Here is a 23,339-nt window from a genome sequence, read left to right as displayed (position 1 = left end):
ACTAAGAGCATTACCGAGGTCACTGCTATAGACAACAGTACCTATGAGAAGCACTTAGAACAGTGGTTCTCAACCTTCCTAATGCCGTGACCCTTTAATACAGTTCCTCATGCTGTGGTGACCCCCAATTTCATTGTTACGAATTGAACATAATTAAAGCACAGTGATTAATCACAAAAACAATATGTAATTATATATGTGTTTTCCGATGGTCTTAGGCGACCCCTGTGAAAGGGTCATTCGACCCCCAAAGGGGTTGCGACCCACAGGTTGAGAACCACTGGCTTAGAATATCTCCCAGAATTGTTCATCTGAAAGACAGGAGGCCAGAGCATTCATCCAGCCTGGCTGAGGGTTGCCCCTGGGGCCAGGGGAAGTTCATTATCCTCACGGATCTTCTTGCAGACTGTACTTGGTGCACAGGCTCAGCAAGCTCCCTAGCTCCTGTGCTGGGGAGAACGCATTGGAGCAGAACGCAGAAAGACTGGGCACAAGCGAGTTTGAGGCAGAGCACCAGCAGTGGAAGGTGAGTCTGAATTTGCAAGAAACTAGCCACCACAGCTACAGCTGAAATTAGAGGTTGGCAAAGTGGGTGTGCAAGGACCAGAGGCATCTGCTACATGTAAAATACCAAGAAACAACTGTGTAAACAAGTCTCCCCCAGCTTTTCCAAGGGTTAAATGGAAGTTACACTTACCTTGACCTAAAGTAGGTATAAAAGTAGATCAAATGTAGGAAAAGAAAATCTTTGCACATTCCTTATTGTGGGCTCAACAGTACCTAATTATACTCTGTCTCTAGAAAGAGGTTAAGCAACATTATAACAGCCAAAACTGAAACAACTCAACTGTACAAAAATAATTGAAGAGCTAAATAAATTATAAACCTGTAATATGATTATTATGGATCCATTAAAATTGTTCTCAAGAAAATATTAATGACACAAGGAAAGACTCATGATAATGATACTTTGAAAGTTAGGTCCCAAACTATATATAGTGGCCTGGCCTGTGTGGCTCAATGGTTGAGCATCAACCTATGATCCAGGAGGTCAGTATTCAATTCCCAGTCAGGGCACATGCCCAGGTTTCGGGCTTCATCCCCAACAGGGGGCATGCAGGAGGAAGCGGATGATTCTCTCTCATCATCGATGCTGCCATCTCTCTCTGCCTCTCCCTTGCTCTCTGAAATCAATAAAAATATTTTTAAATGTATAATTTGCAATTTTATAACTTGTTCTTGCTTTCTTGGAAGAGAACAAATCTATGTAAAGTATACATAAAGTATATTGTACACTAAGCATGTCAAACTCAAAGGCTAACATGGGCCAATTAAACAAGGTTTAAGTTTATGTGGGCCACTAAAAAACAAATGCTTCAATTTCCATAGAAATGTAGGTTTATGCCAAACCGGTTTGGCTCATTGGATAGAGTGTCGGCCTGCGGACTGAAGGGTCCCGGGTTCGATTCCGGTCAAGGGCATGTACCTTGGTTGCGGGCACATCCCCAGTGGGGGGTGTGCAGGAGGCAGCTGGTCGATGTTTCTCTCTCATCGATGTTTCTAGCTCTCTGTCCCTCTCCCTTCCTCTCTGTGGAAAATCAATAAAATATATTTTAAAAAAAAAAGAAATGTAGGTTTATTTCAATAGAGACATGCTGAATATAAAGGGCTGAAATAAATGAGTAATCTTTAACATAAAGTAATAGAACATTTTAATAAAAATTAATATTTTTTCTTGAACAATAACTTACCACTCAAAAAATGCACAAATTAGTAAGTGTAACGCAGATAAACCTATTTTTCTTATTCTCTGAAAGTGAAATATTTCCTGTTGTGCACACCAAACAAGTCAGTACAAGACTAACAATGTGGCAATTGGCTGCTAAAATACTTGCTGCTAGTATTAGTGGAGTGAAATGGTGCACCGGCGCTTAAGGCGAGTAAGGGAAATGAATGCAACACAATTACAGTAATCAGTCATTAATGAACACTGTAGTTTGTTATTAATCATCCTATATAATAAAAGGTTAATATGCAAATTGACTGAACGGCAGAATGACTGGTCGCTGGGATGTGCACTGCCCCCTGATGGTCAGTGCACTCCCACAGGGGGAGCACCACTCAGCCAGAAGCCGGGCTTACAGCTGACGAGTGCAGCGGTGGTGGCGGGCGCCTCTCCCACCTCCACAGGGCAGCACTAAGGATGGCCAACCAACGGCTTAGGCCTGCTCCCTATGGACATCCCCCGAGGGCTCCCAGACTGCAAGAGGGCACAGGCCAGGCTGAGGGAACCCCCAAGCCAGTGCATGAATTTTGTGCACCAGGCCTCTAGTTATGTATAACAGGATATTGTAAAAATTAAGTTACAAAATTTTTATTAAAACGTTTCTTACATACCATTATGTTGGCAGGGCCACAAAAATATTCATTATGGGCTGCATGTGGCCCGCGGGCCTCGAGTTTGACATGCTTGATCTACATACTTTGGAAAGATAGGTATACATAAATGCATGAGGCATAGTTTAATTCTATCTTCAGGCAAAGTGTACAAATGCATTTACAAATCCCTTCAGTAACTTCTTCAAATATCACCAGCCTATTGCTCTGGACATTGAGGACCCATAGACACGTGTGACTGACCCAGTCCCTTTAGAGTTAAAGCCTATTTTCAACATGTTTTACACTGTGTGTAAACAACCCTTACTCTTACTGTCCCCAGCAATTGCCCCACAATAATTTCTATTTCTCTTTTGAGTATTGTAATTGTAATTATATCTGTTGTGGGCTGCATGCCACCCGTGGGCTGCAAGTTTGACATGCTTGCTGTACACGTTTGTACTTTAGACTTTGGCACATGTTTGTTTTTTTTTGTTTTTAAATATATTTAATTGATTTTTTACAGAGAGAAAGGGAGAGGGATAGAGAGTTAGAAACATTGATGAGAGAGAAACATCGATCAGCTGCCTCCTGCACGCCCCCCACTGAGGATGTGCCTGCAACCAAGGTACATGCCCTTGACCAGAATCGAAGCCGGGACCCTTCAGTCTGCAGGCCGACGCTCTATCCACCAAGCCAAACCGGTCAGGGCTTTGGCACATGTTTTTAAGAACAATTATGTACAAACATGATTGTTCACAGAGAAAAGACTGGAAGGAAAATATCAAAATACTAGAGGCCAGGTACATGAAAACTCATGCACTGGAGGGGGGTCCCTCAGCCCGGCCTGCCCCCTCTCACAGTCCAGGAGCCCTCAGGGATGGGAGGCAACCCGGTGATCAGGGGAAGGCGATGCCCCATCACACCTCTGCTGCTGCCACTGCCAGCAGCACAAGCCTCTGCCGGCCCTGGGTGACTGGGGGGCTGAGGGGACTGGGCACTGCCATCTTGTGGCTGTGGGCACCGCCATCTTTGAGAACATGGAAGTCAATTAGCATATTCCCTCCTTATTGGCTGTGGATGCTGCCATCTTTGAGGGTGGGGCAGTCCATTAGAATATTCCCTCCTTATTGGCTGTGGATGCCGCATATTGTTCAGGCCTTTATAAAACACCAGCATCAAGTCTCTCCTGTTAGGTTGGCCAAATTCCCCAGAAGAGGCTCTTCCAATCTGCTTGAAGGATGCAGTCCTGGAGGCTGACATTCTGCAATATGATAAAGATGGCTGGAGTCTCAATTTCAGTAAGCTAACTTTCACTCAATTACCTGTGTCCCATAGGATATGCTAGTTCTCCTCTGTGCCTGATGTCCCCAAGCTCAAAGAAATACAACTCTGCGATTCCTCCCAGGTAGGAAAGAGGCACCTGCCCAGCTGTACAGAGCAGGAGAGTCTGGGGTTCTAATAGCTTCTTAAACAGCTTTTTAAACAATGCTTATGTTTACAGCCCATGATTTACCCCATATTTATAGAGACACTTGTTCCATCAAATCCTAAGGTTAAATGGTATAAATTAGTTGTTTCTTGGCTTTCCCCATAACCGCCTAATCATCAGCTTTCCTTTTAAAAAAATATATATTTTATTGATTTTTTACAGAGAGGAAGGGAGAGAGATAGTTAGAAACATCGATGAGAGGGAAACATCGATCAGCTGCCTCCTGCACACCCCCAACTGGGGATATGCCTGTAACCAAAGTACATGTCCTTGACCGGAATTAAACCTGGAACCCTTCAGTCTGCAGGCTGATGCTCCACCCACTGAGCCATACCAGTTAGGGCATCATCAGCTTTCTGAACTGTGTATTAGTTGGGGTTCAACCAAAGAAACAAACCACTATGAGTGTGTGTGTGTGTGTGTGTGTGTGTGTGTGTGTGTGTGTGTGACTACACAGAGATTTCTTACAAGGACTTGGCTTTGAACTCTGTGGGAACTGGTTAAGTGATTTCTATAGGGCTGTCATCTTCATGTCTGATGCTAGAGCTGAAGTTCACAGGGCAGGCAGGAAAGGAAGACAGATACAAAGCGGGGAGAGAAAAACAAGCTAAAAGCCACAAGTACAACCTGGAGCCCATGAAGATGAGCTGAAATCTGTGTCAGTCCCTGCTGCCTCTGATCTTGATGACATGGGGATTCTGCAGAAGCTGCACCCTTCCTCACAAAGCAAATCACACACACCTGGCCCAGGAGTCAGAGAAGCTTAGAAAGATCCAGAGTAAGGTGGAGTAGTTGCAGGCCCAGCTGCTGCTTCACAGCAATGAGGTGTCATCAGATCAGCAACCAAGTGTGTTGGGGGCAGATAGCCTGCCTGTTTTGTTTCAAAGGCCGGCAGATGGAGGTGCTGCACTCAAAGGCCAGGACATGATTCAGAGAACACGATTCTGGACTTTGCGTTGATGCTGTAATGGGACGAGACTTTGGGGCCTTGAGGAGGGTGGATGTATTTTTGAATGCTGGAGGGATGTAAGTCATTAGGTGGACTACGGTATGATTTTAAATTCAGTCCTCTGACATGAGGGATCCTTGATTGTGGTGGTAGATACACAGACCTACATGTGATAAAACTGTACAAACTTGTATAGAACTAAACACACACACACACACACACACACACACGAGTACAAGTAGAAATGGGAAATATGAATTAGGCTGATGGATTATGTCAATGTTAATATCAACATCCTGGTTTTACTATTATACCAGTTTCGTAAAATAATGCCTTTTGGGGGGAAAATAGGTAAAGTGTACACAGATCTCTCTGTATTATTTCTTACAAATTACCTGTCACTCTGCAATTATCTCACTATTTCAATTAAAAAAAAAAAAAAAGATGGCCCTCTGTGATCCCGTTCTTGGCATTTCCGCCATTGTTAACTTGTGAGCAAGACCCGGTGACTTGCTTCTAATAAATGCAATATGGTAACAGTGATGGGATTTCACTGCTGGGTTGGCCCTGCAGCCCCCCGGCTGGCCTGCTTTGATGAAGGAAGCTGCTGTGTTAGAGAGGCCCACGTGGCAAGGGATTGAGTGTAACCTCTGGCCACTAGCCAGGGAGAAATGCAGCCCAAAGCTCATTCCCTGTGAGAAACTGAATCCTGCTGAAGAAAACACTAAGTGAGCTGGAAGCCTTGAGACACGACTCCAGCTCCAGCCAACAACATGCCTTCTGCCTGGAAACAACAAGAAGCATGCCTGGATTCCTGACCCACAGAAACTGGGAATTTAAACCACTAAGTTTTGGTGAATTTTGTTATGCAACAATACAGGCTCACCATCTGTCCCTGTTTTCTAGTTCCAACACTTTGTTGCTGGTGTCTCTTTTCCCAATTTCTTTATTCATGAGCTTATAGCTCTTTTTATTCCTGTATTCTTATTTTGTTAGGATTTCAGGAAGAAAGCATATGCATTTGTTGAATCTTCCATCTTTTACTGGAAATCACCCTCAAATCGTCTGTTACAGACTGAATACTTGTTAAACTTCCCTCCCCCCCACCCCCCCCAATCCATACACCAAAACCAAGGAGGCAGGGCCTTTGGGAGGTCATGAGCCTCCATAATGGGATTAGTGCCCTAACACGATGAGTTAGAGACATCAGAGAAGGCGGCTATCTGAAAGCCAGGAAGTGAGCTCGCACCAGGAACCAAATCTGCCAGCTCCTTGATCTTGGACTTCCCAGCTTATAGAACTGTGAGAAATGAGTATCTGTTGGTTAAGCCATCCAGTCTATGGTATTTTGTTAGAGCAGCCAGGAAAGACTAATCTAGCACAAGACCAACAAAATTAATGAGAGAAAAATTACTAAGCAGTCGATTCTAAATGATAGTAATTCTATTCTAAAATTTCATGTCATGAGTCTAGTCAAGTAGAACAGGAAAAAGTCTGTTACAAAATGCACCCTTTTCATTTTAATCACTTGATCAATACAGTATAATCACAGGGCTTTATTTCCTTTTGATAGTGTTAGCTAGCAGTGGAATTTAAAATGCCCTGGTTTGCCATCTGCTTCATTTTCGCCAGCATGAGTGATACCAGTACAAAGAAACAGCCTTCAAACCATCAGCCCCTTTTTAACAGAGATAAAAAAGAAATACATGCCTAGACTGTGAGGACTATGTGAATCAAACAGAATTCACAGTGAGATTTGGCCCCAATTTCAAGAAATCCTCACTCATATGTTCAACAAATGCATAAGCAACTAAAAACTACCCCTTTTGCTTCTCTATGAAGTTACTGATTAAAGAAAAAAGTGAGTGTCAGAATGGTATCAGCATCCCTGGTGGATATGGGCAACTAAAACTTCCCTGGCTTTCTCAGTGCTCCTGTAAAAATCCCTGGCCTCCTGAGACATGGAAATATCTATATTATAAAAGGCCAGTGACCGTAATGACCAAACAACCAGTCATCAGGAGGTGCATGGAGCATCTCTCGGGCCCTCCCCCCAACCCCCCACCCCTGAGCACTGGCAGCGTCAGCGAAGCATCACAGGGCACCGGCAGCGTCCATGCAACGTGCAAGGCATCGCGGGGTGGCAGACATGGCCCTGATGGCAGGCTAAGCCTAGGGGACCCTATACGTGCACGATTTAATTGTGCGCTGGGTCTCTAGTGTAAGATATAAAGATAAAGACTGTTTGGCCTGGCCAGTGGCTCAGTGGTTGAGCGTTGACCTATGAACCAGGAGACCACGGTTCGATTCCTGGTCAGGGCACATACTGGATTGTGGGCTCAATCCCCAGTGTGGGGCATGCAGGGAAGGCAACCAATCAATGATTCTCTCTCATCATTGATATTTCTCTCTCTCTGGGGTATGTAGGGGAGGCAGCCGATCTATGATTCTCATCATTGATGTTTCTCTCTCTCATCATTGATGTTTTTTCCTCATCCTCTCTCTCTCCTCCCCACCCCCCTCCCCTCTGAAATCAATAAAAACATTTGTTGTTTTTTTAAGAAAAAAGATAAAGACTGTTTGCTTTCACTTCCCCTAGATCAGTGATGGCGAACCTATGACACGTGTGTCAGAGGTGACACGCGAACTCATTTTTTTGGTTGATTTTTCTTTGTTAAATGGCATTTAAATATATAAAATAAATACCAAAAATATAAGTCTTTGTTTTACTATGGTTGCAAATATCAAAAAATTTCTATATGTGACACGGCACCAGAGTTAAGTTAGGGTTTTTCAAAATGCTGACACACCGAGCTCAAAACGTTTGCCATCACTGCCCTAGATGTCTTTTACTCTTCATATACTATGAGGATTAGATCTACAGCCATTTGTCTAGTTTATTGGTCTGATTGGGAAGGGATGATAAAACTTTTCTCCACAAGAGGGTCAACGATTACAGCCCAGACTGGGCCCCTAGGCCAGGGGTGGGCAACCTTTTTGTGAGTGCGCTCCAAAACCAGCAAAATCTCTGACTCAAAATTTTTCTGCGTGCCAACCCTAATTTTTTGAGAACATGTTACACCTACTTGATATCTCTTAAGGTGTACGTATGTGAAGAACCTTGAAGAAATAATAAAATTTATTCAAGCGACAAAAACACAGTATATGATGATGAAAAATACATTTATTTTTTAATGTATACATGTACACTGATAGTCCGACAGAAAACTTTATGACTCAGTTTGATATTATCAGTGGGACTTTTGCTGCTTCATCACTGATGACAGAGATTTTACATCAGGTTTATATTTCCTGACCTTCAGAGATATACACGAGCTACTACTTTCATCCATCAGGCTACTCCTATTACGAGACTTAACAAAATTCATCACTGAGAACAAAGATTCACAAGTGTATGTGGATGAAAACATGGAGAGTAACGCTGTTGCAAAGTTTTTTAAACAGAAAAAATTTTCTGGAATGGCATTCCAAGTCCTCAGTAGTTCGTTTTCGACACTTCTCTCTGGTACTCCTGTCTCTAATCGCTTTTTTTCAATGTTTTCCAAGTCAACTCTAAGGTCAATAAATTTCTGTTTCCAAATTGAGCTACTCTGAAATTCAATCAACTGCATTTCAAAGTCAGCCATGTCTATGGTCTTTAAGATAACTTGTTATGTGAAATTATCTATTTATCTAAGATGCACCTACACTGAATTTATCTGAAAAATAAAAAAGTCGATATTTAAAAAAAAATTGTAAATGGAAGATCATAAGAGAGGGTTTCGCGTGCCAACAAAAGTTACTGGTGTGCCATGTTTGGCGCGTGCAAGGGGTTGCCCACCCCTGGACTAGGCTAAGTTCACAAAGAGCCAGGAAGATATAGCTAAGCCCAAGAGTTTGGAGATGTCTCCTAGGCATAAAAACCTACAGTGTTTATCTGGCCCTCAGAAAGGGGCATTTGCATTTCAAAAAGTTAAGGTAAGAACCTAGGGTCCTTTCCACCCTATTGCAAAGGAGCAACGGTTTTTCTCCGTCCTTTTGGGGCACTGTTCTCTGTCTCTTGTCTATGTGGGAAACCTGACACCTGCCTAGAGACAGTCCATGCCCTCTCTCGGCATTGCCTGTGGCCCAGGTATGGGGTACCAATGCTGCAATGGTATCCAAGTTGTCGATCTGGTTGTTATCAATAAACAACTCTTCTCCCTGACCCAGATGCCTCATCTTTCTACAGTTCTCATCAACACATAGGCATTTTATCACTTCACAGATGTTGCGTTTTTGTTTTGTTTTTTTACAAATTGCAGGCAAGACCCTCCACTAGCAAAAAGATCATGACTTGCTTTATTGCAGAACCAAACCCCAATGTTGCCAACATACACCTGTAATCACATAACTATACAAGTACACTAACATCTCAAACCCTTCATAGTTCTTGACAAAAATAGCAGAGAACTACAGACTTAAGAGCAAACAAGCAAGTTAGAAAAGAAACACCCATTAGGAAGCAAACAAGATCTCAGTATAATTTAGTCTTATGGAAAAAACCTCCTCAGAGGTGAGCGATGCATAGGGGATCTTAGGTTAAAAACTATAATAAAAAAGTGCTCTGGCCGGGTGGCTCAGTTGGTTGGAGTGTTGTCCCAAACACCAAAAGGTTCGATTCCCGGTCAGAGCAGATACCTTGGTTGTGGTTTTGATCCCTGGTCAGGGCACATATGGGAGTCAACCTATTAATGTTTTTCTCTCACATCAAAGTTTCTCTCTCATATCTAAGTCTCTCTCTCTCTCTCTCTCTCTCTCTCTCTCTCTCCCTGTCTCTCTCTCTCTCCCTCTCTCCTTCTCTCCCTCTCTCCCTCTCCCTCTCTTTCCCCTCAGTAAAATACATCACCTAGGGTGAGGATTTTAAAAAAGATATAATAAAAACATGTCTCAAAATTACCCAAGTTCCCCTGGGGGTGGAGCATTGGCTCTCAATTCTAGCCCATCCTAATCAGATCTTGTTCTCAAAGCTAAGTTCAGAAATCAGGGTTTGTCTCAGCCCCTCTCAGACCTACTCCTACCAATAGCTGATAGGACCCAAGGATGTCCAAGGACCTAACACAATATTTCAGCCCCAAAGAGTTGATCACTTTTACATCATTGTGGGCTCCCTCAAGCATCAGATAGATGATTGTATTGGACTATCTCTAAAATAGGAAGATTATCTGACTTTGGGTAATGGGCACACAGTGCAATATACAGATCTTGTATTATAGAAATGTACACTTGAAACCTCTATGATCCTATTAACCAAGGTGACTCAAATACATTTAATTTTTAAAAATTAAAAAATAGCTTTTAATCTATAAATCTACCACTTTACTACAATATCACAGAAATGTAGAACGTGAAAAATGTAGGCTGCATGGCATCTGGATGAGGGCTGGGATTTATCACAGGCCCTGAGCACTAGTAACACTTGGAGTGCGGGTGAATTTCCCGCCAAAATATAAGATGGCTCTGTCTTTTGGTTTTGTTCTATCCACCAAAAGGGTGGATTACAAACAAATATTTGGTAATACGCAGTTACAATCGGCCCGAGTTTACACGTTTCCCGCACTCCACCGCAAATCTATATGAACCGAGTTAAAGACGGCTCCCGCGGAGTACGCGCAATTCACGCGAGCCAACTTAACTCGTTTCCCGCACTCCAAGTGGTAAGAAAAGGAAAATGCTGCAGAAGGTGCAAAGGCTCAGACTATAAGTCACCTATTTGCATCCCTTCTTTTTCAGATGCAAGCACCAGGGCCCCAAAAGATGAAAAGAACTCCTATGGGGACACAGGCAAGTGGCAGAGCTAGATCTAGAATCTAGATCTCTTAAACAGCAATAAAGCACCTTTTCTATTTAATCACCAAAAATCTGCATTTCCTACAGTGGAAATGAGTTGTTCATCATAGCCTAGATAATATATCCCTAAGTTCTTGTCCAATGTGCATCTCCAAGATACCTCCATACCAGGAAAACACTGCCCTGCGTATGATATACATTTCCAACTGTAAATTAACATTAACATGGTTTTAACAGGAGGTATAAGTTTGGCCAGCACCGCTCAGGTCTCCCTAGGGCCAGCCCAGCCCAGTGAACTGACTGTGAATCCTCAATACCACTCCCAGGTTTCAGCCGAGAACATGCTAAGGCAGAGCCACCAACAAGGACCTTTGAAACAGCATTTCCTCGGGAATTGGGACCTCCTGCTTCAGCGAGATCATGTTTCTCCAGTACTACCTCAATGAACAGGGAGACCGGGTTTATACCCTGAAGAAGTTTGATCCTATTGGACAACAGACCTGCTCGGCCCATCCTGCTCGGTTCTCCCCAGACGACAAATACTCTCGACACCGAGTCACCATCAAGAAACGTTTCAAGGTGCTGATGACCCAGCAGCCGCGCCCTGTACTGTGAAGGTCCCTTAAACTTCATGTCTCTCCTGCCACCTACGACCCCTCTGAGACTTTTCCGAAACCGAGCTTTTCAGTCTGTGAGCCTTGAGGCCTTCTTACCACCCTTGCTCTTTGGAATCGGTGTCGTCATTACCTTAGATCATGCTTGTGGGAAGCAATCAGGGTAGCACCCCCCCTTTAAGAAAACAAGTTTGAGTCTGCTTTTCGTGTTTTGACTGCCACGTTATTAAAATGATTTGAAAGAGCAAAAAAAAAAAAGAAAAGAAAAGAAACAGCATTTCCTCAAAACTACTTCAGTACAAGACCTTAGGTATTCCAAAAACGCATGCTTAAATACTTAACTTCAGAGAAAAAGAATAAAAGCTACAATGTTGTTTCCTATAGTTCAGATGTTTTCCATAACTCCCAAGATTCTCCTATCACATAAGGCATAGAGCCCAGCTGGTGTGGCTCAGTGGTTGAGCGTCAACCCATGAACCAGGGTTCGATTCCCAGTCAGGGCACATGCCTGATGTTGTGGGCTTGATTCCCAGTGTGGGGTGTGCAAGAGGCAGCCAGTGGATGATTCTCTCATTATTGATGTTTCTAGCTCTCTCTCCCTCTCACTTTCTCTCTTTGAAATCAACGAAAACGTATTTTTTAAAAAAGACATAGAGCCAAAGAGGTAGAAGAGGATCAAAACTGGAAGGGATGATGGGATTTGGAATGAAATTAAGTAAAACAAGTTTCACCTGATTTGACATTCAATCCCAAACAAAGCTCAGCACTGAAGTAAAACTTCAAATTCCACTGCACCTGGTAAGCCATGGTATCCAATTCTGTTCTTGGACCACATAACTTAAATATCCATCATTAAGAGTACCTTCTACCTTCTCCACTTTCATATTCCCCCCCCCCCCAACACACACACCCAAATGAAGTGATAACTGGTTTCTTTTTTCTTTTTCTTTTTTTTGGGGGTGGGGGGGAGGACCTTAGATGTCAAGAACTTTTCATCCAAAAGTTAAAATTTAAGCATTCTTCAGAGATGATAAATACTCAACCTACTTATTCTGGCACAACTTTTGGCTGATAAAGAAGAGCTGACTGACTATATTCTAAACATACTCCTCAACTGAAATACTTCACAGTTATTTCTTTTGATGCCAATTCAGAGAACAAAATAAAATTAACCATTTGGCTATGGAAAGTAAAAGGAATTCAATGAGAGAAGTGTCAATGTGAAGTTCTCAAACAAATCTCTTTTCTAATCAGGCTTCACTGGCACTATGGAAAATCAAGGGTCCACATCAAAATTAAGAGAATTTACCCAGATTTTCCTGTGATTTAAACTCACTCCAGAAGACTCATATCTACGTCAGTAGCAATACTCCATCACACCTGACCTGTCCCAGTCAGGGACGCCTGTCCTTCTGGTCCGGCCCCGCTTCCATCCGCACTTCAGGCTGAGCTGCTCTGTCTTCCTGGGATACTCTCTCCAGGGACTAGTTAGAGGGCTGCCTTTCCCTCCCTCTCTATAATGCCAGCGTCTAGTAACCAGACAATATGCCCCACAGTGCCTCGCACAGTTCTTCGGGAAAGCGTATACAGCGGTTCTCAACCTGTGGGTCGAGACCCCCTTGGCGGTCAAATGACCCTTTCACAGGGGTCACCTAAGACCATCCTGCATATCAGATATTTACATTACGATTCACAACAGTAGCAACATTGCAGTTATGAAGTAGCAACGAAAATAATTTTATAGTTGGGTCACAACATGAGGAACTGCATTTAAAGGGCCAGAAGAAGTGAAATAAGCCAGTCAATGAAGGAAAAATACCACATGATCTCACTCATTCATGGATAATAAAGACCATTATAAACTTATGAACAATAATAGATACAGAGGCAGAGCTGCCTCAAATAGATTGTCAAACTGCAGCAGGAAGGCCGGGGAGGGTTGGGGGGCAGGAGGGAGGGGGGTAAGAGATCAACTGAAGGACTTGTATGCATGCATATAAGCATAACCAATGGACATAAGACACTGGGGGTAGGGGAGGCCAGGGGATTGTCAAGGGTGGGGAAAAAAAGGAGACATATGTAATACTCTTTGTAATACTTTAAGCAATAAAACAATAAAAAAAAATAAAGGGCCAGAAGGTTGAGAACCACTGGCTTAGAACCTCATGCAAACAGGACACCAGGTAGACTGCTGGGACTTTCCTGAAGAACACACGCAAGCTGGACCCCACTGTAACCCTCACAACAGAACCACACTTTTCAACAACCTGCACAGAACCTAAGAAGCAATTTTTAGGCACATATATACTGAGCGCTCAAAACCCACACAGACTGCATCCTATGGTCAATATTCTGCTTTAGAAATTCTCAGGGATCTAGTGAATTTAGAAGTGAATTTTCTAGTGAATTTTCTCATCTAGTGAGACAGAGCCACACCTGACCAATAATTTTGTCTGGGAGTAAGTCAAGTTGACAAGTACTCCTGGAGGGCTGACATTACCCTTGGACTGACTATGCCGTTCAAAAGGCAGAGAGATGCCTGGCCAGTGTGGTTCAGTGGTTGAGCATCGACCTATGAACCAGGAGGTCATGGTTTGATTCTGGGTCAGGGCTCATGCCCAGTTGCAGGCTCGATCCTTAGCAGGGGGTGTGCAGGAGGCAGCCGATCAATGATTCTCTCTCATCATTGATGTTTCTATCTCTCTCTCCCTCTCCCTTCCTCTCTGAAATCAATAAAGACATATTTTTTTTTAAAAAACAGCAGAGAGGTAGCACCAGGGAAATCCACACAGACTTCAATTCTGCCTCCCTGATTTCATATCTTTCAAATAGTGCCAGGGAGTAATCGAACTAAATGATTGAGAGAAAAACATTTACTGTATTTTATTAACAAAAATGACAAAGAAAAATTTTAAGTGCCTAAGCTTCTAATTAGCTTACTTTATGCCTGGATCCAAAGTAGATAATATGATTGTATACTGCATTGACAATGTTAAGATATCGTTTTCTCAATAGTAGAACCAGTTTTCAAATGTCTTTTCCATCCTTTTGAATAAGAACATTCATTTTGGTGTTCTAAATAAATTTCACTAAAAATAATCATTTTGTACTTTGGGCTGAATACTAAGTTTCTTTGTAGAGCAAAGAAAAAGCCCTACAGACTTCCAAAAAAAAAAAAAAAAGGGTTTCATATTGAGGACCAAGAATCAGAATGACATTGGACTTAACAACAGAAGCGAAAATATAATGGAGAAATGCCTCCAAAATTGCAAGGAAAATACTCTCCTATCTAGAGTTCTAGCTGTAGCCAGTGTAACCAAACTACCCAAAGCTACATTTTTGAAACATATATTATTCACATATTGTAATACTTCCACCCCTACCCCATCTACTGGAAGATGTGCTCTACCAAATGGAATGAATAAACCAAGAAAGCTCCCAGGTATCAGGATCCAACAGGAGAGAGATCACAAGGCGCCAGCTGTGCAGCAGATAGGGCAAGCAGAGGACCCAGAAATGACTTCCTCAAGATGATACAATTGAAAGGATTTGTAATGAGTCTCAGTGCACTAAGAGATTTGTACAACTGACGGTCAGAGAGATTGACTTACTGAGTCGTACAAAGAAAATTAAGTGCAGGCGTGTGCACGCACACTTGTACATAGACCCAACAATTTTTAAAAAATATTTTTTATTGATTTCAGAGAGGAAGGGAGAGGGAGAGAGAGATAGAAACATCAATGATGAGCGAGAATCATTGATCAGCTGCCTCCTGCACACCCCATACCAGGGTTCAAACCCGCAATCCGAGCATGTGCCCTGACCAGGAATCGAACTGTGACCTCCTGGTTCATAGGTTGATGCTCAACCACTAAGCAACACCGGCTGGGCTAGACCTAACAATTATTAACTTCAGGCAAGATAAATCTTATATAGAAATGAGGAAGTAATTATGGTTTGCTATATGGCTCACCTGTGATAGCATTCATGTAATCACCAAAAGGTAAACGCTGTATACTGAGCTATAGAGAGAATGGGAAGGAGACAAGTATGGGGCAGGAGTGAAGCGAGCTAACTACTCATCTTTGATAGAGGTCAACACAAAATGCCTAAAACTGAAATACCAAGTGAAAGCTGAAATACCAACTTAGAACCTGCTTTTCATTGTGATTTGTACAACTATTAATCCATAATATATGTGCATACTAATCCAATAAAAATAAAAACTAAATTTTAAAAACTAAATTGGTTGTTTTCCTTTACTCTTTTTATATAGCTTTTCTGATTTTTTTTAAAAAAAGGTCACTTTTTAAATCCAATAAAACAGTAAAGATGGAAACTACATGAGATATTGTTTTCACTGTTCTAATCAAACTATTTTTAAACTGGATCAGAAAGGACTTAAATTATAAGCAAACAAAAGCAAAAAAGAAACCAGTTATAGAGCAACAAAACTATAAGCATATTACTGATCCTAAAATACTTCCATTGCTCTGAGTGTGTTTTTCTGCCAATAACATGCTGGTTTTTTTTAAAAATATATTTTTATTGATTTCAGAGAGAAAGGGAGAGGGAGAGAGAGATAGAAACATCAATGATGAGAGAATCATTGATTGGCTGCCTCCTGCATGACCCCTACTGGGAACCGAGCCCAAAACCCAGGCATGTACCCTTGACCAGAATTGAACCTGGAACCCTTCGGTCTGCAGGCCGCCGTAGCTCTATACACTGAACCAAACGGCTAGGGCACCAAGCTGCTTTGATTATCTTTGCTCTGTGTTCTCATTTGAAGTCAGGAAATATGACACTTCTGGCTTTGTTTTCTCTCTCTTTTTTTTTTTTTTTTTGTTTCTCAGGATTGTTTTGGCTATTTGGGGTCTTTTGTGGTTCCATACAAAGATAATGATTTTTTTGTTCTAGTTATTGGGATTTTGAGAGGGATTGTATATTGCTTTGGGTAATGTGAACGTTTTAACTAATGGAAGAGAATCGAGAGCCCAGAAATAAAAACCACATGCATATGGACAAATAATTGTTGACAAAGGAGCCAAAAAACACACTATGGAGGAAAGAAAACCTCTTCAATAAATGGTGCTCAGAAAATTGAAAAGCCGCATGCAAAAGAATGAAACTAGGCTATAGTTTGTCTCAATGTACAAAAATTAATTAAAAAATGGATCAAAGATCTAAATGTAAGACCCGAAACAATAAATTACATAGAAGAAAACATAGGTACTACACTTGGCTTAGAGAAGATTTTATGAATTTGACCCCAAAGGCAAGGGAAGTAAAGGCAAAAATAAATGAATGAGACTATATCAAACTAAAAGAAACAGCCAACAAAACAAAAAGGCAACCAACCGAATGAGAGAAGATATTTGCAAACTATAACTCTGAAAAGGGGTTAATATCCAAAATATATAAAGAACTTACATAACTCAACAAACACCAAACAAACAGACCAATTAAAATTGGGCAGAGGATCTGAACACTTACCAAGAAGACATACAAATGGCCAACAGATATATGAAAAGATGCTCAACTTCACTAGCTATTAGGGAAATGCAAATCAAAACTACAAAGAGATACCAACTCACACTTGTTAGAATGGCCGTCATCAACAAGACCAGTAATAACAAGTGTTGCAGAGGTTGTAGAGAAAAAGGAACTCTCATTCATTGCTTGTGGGAATGTAAACTAGTATGGCAGTTTCTCAAAAAATTAAGAAGAGAGTTACCATATGATCCAGCAATCACTCTTCTAGGTATCTACCTAAAAAATTTGAAAACATTTATTCGCAAAGATATATGCACCCCTATGTTTACTGCAGCATTATTCATGGTGGCCAAGACACGGAAATAACCAAAACATCCTTCAACAAATAACTGGATAAAGAAGATGTGGTACATATATATACTGGAGTATTAATTAGCCATCAGAAAAGATGAAATAGTGCCATTTGCGACAACATGGATGGACCTTGAGAATATTATATTAGGCGAAATAAGTCAGTCACAAAAAGCTAAGAATCATATGATTTTACTCATATGTGGGACATAAAACTGAAACTCATAGACACAGACAACAGTATGGTGATTACCAGAGGGAAGAGGGATGGGGGGGTAGTAAAAGTTAAAGGGGGCCAAATATATGGGTGGTGGGCACACAGTGCAATATACCAGCAATTTTCAACCAGTGGGCCATGGCACACTGGTATGCCATAAGAATTTTTAAAACATGCAATACCTGACTATTTAGTTAAGGGCACTGACCTCTTTTCCTTTGAAAATCACTGCAATATACAAATCACGTATCACAGAAATATATACTTCAAACCTATATAATCTTATTAACCAATGTCACCCCAATAAATTTAAAAATACTTTCAAATGTACCCCTATTTTTATATGTCTCCGAAGGTAAAGAAACTGAGGATAAGAAAGTTACTAACTTACTCTTAGAATTGAGAAAAAAGAGACATATTACTCATAGCATAATTCTAATAGTCTTCCAATGAAAATCTTTTAAGAATATTCCCTCCTCAGAACATAAAAGCAATACAGATAATTGATATGAATATATCTTAATTGAGGGGTACTTGTTCCTAGTTAATTAAACAATGTAGTGAGCCTAACACCAGATAAATTGGTTGGATCTGTATCAACTAGAGGGAAGAAACACAAGATGTTCCAAACATTCTTATCTAAAATAAGATAAGGCAGCTCTAAACACAAGCCATGTCTAAGAAAGAAAAACAAGGATTCCTATGTGATCAGGCAGATGAACAAAATAATGATTACTGAGCATCAACTATGTGCCGGGCACAATGCCAGGCCCTAGGGATTCAAATGGGATGTAATCCCCACCCTCATCAACCTTACTCATCAGCAAAGCTGAAAGAAAGAAAACACCATTTAAAATGTGCTGATTTCAGTAGGCTCATCCAGGAATTAATCTGGGCAACACCAGTGAAGAGACTCAATTCAATTCAAAGCGAGTCGGTGTCTATTTCTCAGTTTCTATATCCCAGACGAGAGATGGTGACTAAAATGAACGTTATTTGTAGAACTCTGTCCAAGATGCCTAAACCTAAGGACTTTCGCTACTGCTTTAAACCAAAGCAAGTGGGCAGAAAGCTGAGGTGTACAACTCAGGATCTGTGTCTGCAGGGAGAGGGAAAGAACTTACTGAAGCTCCAAGCACTTCCTGGGTTGGAGTGAAGTGTTTTCTTCAGGCAGACTCCCTTGAAAGTTATTCCTAGCGGGAAGATATATGCCAGTGGGTAGATACCAAGCTAGACCAGGAGTCCCACCAGTGCTGCCCTGCCTTCTGACAGGTTCTCCGGGGAACATCAACCCTACTCATTCACACAAAGAGGAACCTGTTGGGCAGGCATAGCCTTCACCTTGAAGCAAAAAAGTAGCTAAAGACCTTATACATTAGTCTCCACCTTCCAAAGAAATTTATGAGGGACCGGTAGCTGTCATTTGGAGGACTATTAAAAGAACGCCATAATGGCTATGCACACAACAATAACCTCGAAAGCACAATATATTCACGTTAAAGAAGACTAGCACCTAAACTGTGAAACCTCACTAGGTCTATTCCCTCCGATCACTACACCTTCATGCTTAAAAAACGTAAGCACTGTTACTACTATGATTCGATGGTTTTCAAAGCATTTCCCAAGACATCTATAGAGGTGCCTCACAAACCTCATCTATAGAGGTGAGGACAGCCAGAGGGAAAACTGCCAGAGTCTGGAACCTCTACCCTTTCCTGCAGGTGTCGGTTTTATCGTTTGGGTTTCATCTAAACGTAGTCCTTGAAAACAAGATTCTACTACTTAAAGCTGAAAATCTGTCACTTCTAAGTTGTTTATACCTTGTTAGATTCCTGATGGTTAACCATAATAGTCACAGGTAAAATAGGGGAGCAAATAAATTAGTAATAATAATTCTGAAAACAAACTCACTTTAAAAGAGCAGTGTTGCCGAACCGGTTTGGCTCAGTGGATAGAGCGTCAGCCTGTGGACTCAAGGGTCCCAGGTTCGATTCCGGTCAAGGGCATGTACCCTGGTTGCGGGCACATCCCCAGTGGGGGGCGTGCAGGAGGCAGCTGATCGATGCTTCTCTCTCATCGATGTTTCTAACTCTCTATCCCTCTCCCTTCCTCTCTGTAAAAAATCAATAAAATATATTTTTTAAAATAAATAAATAAATAAATAAAAGAGCAGTGTTAAAATGCAACTTTAAAAAGTCACTTTTACAGAGCATTTCTTAAGACAGATTATCGAATGTGAAATTCCAAGAAAGAAAACTATCTCAATCTAGAGGGTATAACTTAATGCTTTTCCTGGATTATCTGAACTAGTTCAGAGTGTCATCTTGTAGAAAACGTAAGTCCACTCAAAGATTTAAGGAATTTTATGTGAGAACCTAAAATGTAACTGAAAATTGTTAATGTAAACAATGGTACAGCTGTGTTATGGAATATTATGCAACCATCACAAATTATGTTTATTAAGAGTTTTACTAACATGTTAATAACTGCACAAATCTTTTTAAAACGTTGATGACTTCGGTGTAATTAGTTTAATATGAAACATCAATATTTTCATTGATATCTCTTATTCAAGATTAACAATATTTTTTAGTACTTCCAAAGTTTTTTATATTGAATTCTTTAAATCATATGAAATCAGTTGTTGTGAATGTGTGAAATACAAACGTATACTTATTATTCAAATGGTTTAACAATGATCCCAAAATCACTGACCAAATAATGTACCCTTTTCATACTTGTCTGAAATGCCACTTTTATAATATACTAAATTCCCATCAATATAGAATCTATTTCTCTACTCATTCTTCTATTCCCTGATCCACTTAGATGTTCCTGTATCAATACTCCACTATCTTAGGGAAAGTTTCTTCTCATTTTCTTTTTCAAAATGTGGACTATTCTATCCTTTGCTAAATGAATTTCAAAATTAGTTTATCAGGTTCCATGAGAAATCTTATTGCACTGACATTATAGATTTATCAAGAATTCTTTATATCCAATTTAATTCCCACAGAAACATGGAGTTATCAAAAATGATACAATTTAAAACATGTTAAAAAATGAAAGCCAAGAACTGATGGTGAGGGATATGGAAAGCTATCAAAGTGAGGCATATGTCTTCTCTGGTAGGTACAACAGGAAAAAAGGTCAGGATGACTTACTTTGCATTTATTATCTAACAAAAAGGCTTCTGTTTAGTTAGTACTGAAAAAAGAAATGTAACTATTCATAAGGGATAAAAATAGCGGACGGAATCTTCAATTTGGGGAAATGGGGTAAAACAAGACTTTCTCTCACTTTACCGTTTGCAATATAAAACTTTGTTTAAAAAGCTGATAATTTTAGCACTGGAGTGCAAACATGAATAGCTCAACTGAAAACACAGAAATAGCCCTAGCCAGTTTGGCTCAGTGGATAGAGCATCGGCCTGTGCACTGGAGGGTCCCGAGTTCAATTCTGGTCAAGGGCACATGCCCGGGTTGTGGGCTCGATCCCCAGTAGGGGGTGTGCAGGAGGCAGTCAATCAATGATTGGTGTTTCTATCTCTCACTCCCTCTCCCTTATTCTCTGAATTCAATAAACATATATTTAAAAAAAAGAAAAAGGAAACAAGAAATGTCAATTTAGCTGACAGAGAAAAACACTTCTGAGTTCAGTGACCCAAACACCAAGTACACTTTCACTGCAGTGGCTGCTGTCCAAGGAAATAGAATGAGTTACCTGACAATTTGCATCACAACAGAAAAACGAGAAACACATCTACTGGCTGCAATATTTCACCCTCATTTTGATGTGTCATCCTTTAGCATGAATATATTTATTTGTTTATACTTTTACATTGTATTTATATGTATATATTATTAAGTTTATTGGGATGACATTGGTTACTAAAATTATATAGGTTTCCACCCTAGCCTGTTGCTCAGTGGTTAGAGCATCAGCCTGCAGACTGAAGAGCTGTGGGTTCAATTCCCTGTCAAGGACACGTACCTTGGTTGTGGGCTCTAACTGCAGCCCTGGTTGGGGTATGTGTGGGAGGCAGGCAATCGATGTGTCTCTCTCACATCAATGTTTCTCTCTCTCTCCCTTCCTTCTGCTCACTCTCTCTGAACATCAATGAAAAAATATCCTCAGGTGAGTATTTTTAAAAAATTGTATAGGTTTCAGACATACAATTCTACCATACATCTTCTCTGTGTGTATTGTATTGTGTGTTCAAGTCTCCTTCTAAGCATGAATATATTTAAAGATGAGAAATAAATGATATATTTTGAAAGATGTATTCTTGCTAGATCAGCTACAATTCCACCCAATCCTACAGTTAAGACATTAAGGTGAAGAGGGCAAACACAAAATTGTGATATGGCTTTTACGACGCTCTATCCACTGAGCCAAACCGGTTTCGGCGCCCAATATTTTTTGATTATCTGAAATCACTGACTGACTTTGCAAAGAATTAGTCTCCTTTAATTAATTGATGTTCATTTAATCTCCTCTTTTGAAAGCCAATTGCACCTTTTGAAGGAAAAAAAGACAGTCTACCTTTACCTTTTCTATAACTTGTACCAAATCATCCACTCATGTCTGTCATTTGTACCGTTCCTTCCAATAAAGTAATTTGGTACCAAAAAAAAAAAAAAAAAAGACAGTCTATTTGGACCTTTATTTAGCTGTTTATTTATGAGGAAAAATTTTTTAAGGATAATAGGAAACTACTGTTTAACATCATAGACAAGTTTCCATGTGAAGCACTAGTATGGCTAGGTCATCTTTTTGGTACACTTTAAAATTTAATCTCATAGCTCTTACAGAATTCAAGTATCCATTTCAGACTATGAAACAATCAAGTGTATTCAAACCTCTTTTCAAAGGAATCAGCATAATCAAAGCCTGAAAAGATAGTGTTTCATAATTTTTTTTTCCAAAGAAAGAGATAAGACATATGAAAGTAAAGCAGTTGAGCTGTTGGGAGCACAGGCCTTAGAGGCAACAGGCCTGGTTTGGACCTTTGTTGCTTTATCAGTTGATCAGTAAATGGGTAAGGTGGGCACCTATCTCCCAGGGCTTTGGTGAGAGGGCTGTAAGATAACTGAAAAAATATTTACCTATATAGGTCTCTACCTCCAGTTCCTGGCACAGAGCTCCTAAAACCTTTGCAATTTCCTAAGTGATCAGAGTACCAGGAACATCTCTTGTTCTAATGAGGCAACTCTGGGTAGGCTCCTGGATGGGGGCTGGTCACCAGTAATCAGTAAGGCTAAGCCATGATTAGAAGCTTAGAATTTTGAGTCCTACCTGCCCCCATCCTCAGCAGAGAGGATGAAAACGGAATTCATAATTGATCATACCTACGTGAGGAAGCCTCTATAAAATTCAAAAGTATGGGGTTCGGAGAGCTTCCAGGCTGGTGAACACATCCACACTAAGCGGTGACACAGCCAATTCATGGGAACAGAAATTCCTTCGCTGGGGACCCTCCCAGACCTCGCTCTGTCGCTCCTTCATCTGGCTGTTCATCTGTACCCTTTACCTTATCCTTTAATAAACTAGTAAATGTAAGTAGATGTTTTCCTGAGTTCTATGAGCTGCCTTAGCAAATTAATCAAACTTGAGGTGGGCGTCCTTGAAACCTCTGGTCTCTAGCTGGCTGGTCAGAAGCTCAGGTGATAACCTGGGCTTGCAATTGGCATCTGAGATGTACGTGTAGGCAGTTGGCAGGCAGTCTTGTGGGACTTAGCCTTAACCTGTGAGATCTGACACTCTCTCCCAGTAGAGAGTGTCAGAATTGAGTTAAACTGGACACCCAGCTGGTGTTAGAGACCTAAGTGTTGTTGTGGGGTAAAAACCCGACATATTTGGTGACCAGAAGCGCCAGGAGTGAGTGTGAGTAGTAGGAAAGGAGATTCACAGAGAAGAAACACTGAGTAGGGAAGAACTGGGTATTTCCCTGCACAGGAAGGAGACTGAGAGATAACTCATGGGAAGAGCTGACGGCAGTGTCCAGCATACGCT

At 41.0% G+C, this 23,339-nt stretch overlaps 2 protein-coding genes across 2 annotated transcripts in view; one reads left to right on the top strand and one right to left on the bottom strand.

The window, feature by feature from the left end:
- The window catches only part of MCUB (mitochondrial calcium uniporter dominant negative subunit beta), an 85,449-nt gene that overhangs the window by 41,007 nt on the left and 21,103 nt on the right, over positions 1-23,339 (bottom strand). The window lies entirely within an intron of this gene.
- LOC139022452 (H/ACA ribonucleoprotein complex subunit 3) lies at positions 11,043-11,431 on the top strand. The gene has a single exon (XM_070433648.1). The coding sequence runs from the start codon at positions 11,067-11,069 to the stop codon at positions 11,259-11,261; it is 195 nt and encodes a 64-aa protein (XP_070289749.1). The 5' UTR covers positions 11,043-11,066; the 3' UTR covers positions 11,262-11,431.

This window comes from Myotis yumanensis, unplaced genomic scaffold (genome assembly GCF_028538775.1).
Source record: "Myotis yumanensis isolate MYYU_CA2020_CCGP unplaced genomic scaffold, mMyoYum1.0.hap1 SCAF_1, whole genome shotgun sequence".
Taxonomy (NCBI): domain Eukaryota; kingdom Metazoa; phylum Chordata; class Mammalia; order Chiroptera; family Vespertilionidae; genus Myotis; species Myotis yumanensis.
Note: the sequence above shows the minus strand (reverse complement) of the source record. Positions and strands in the feature narration are given on the sequence as shown.

What these genes read in the sequence shown, in the direction of transcription:
- LOC139022452 (XM_070433648.1), top strand. Translation starts at nt 11,067, where the DNA reads ATGTTTCTCCAGTACTACCTCAATGAACAGGGAGACCGGGTTTATACC.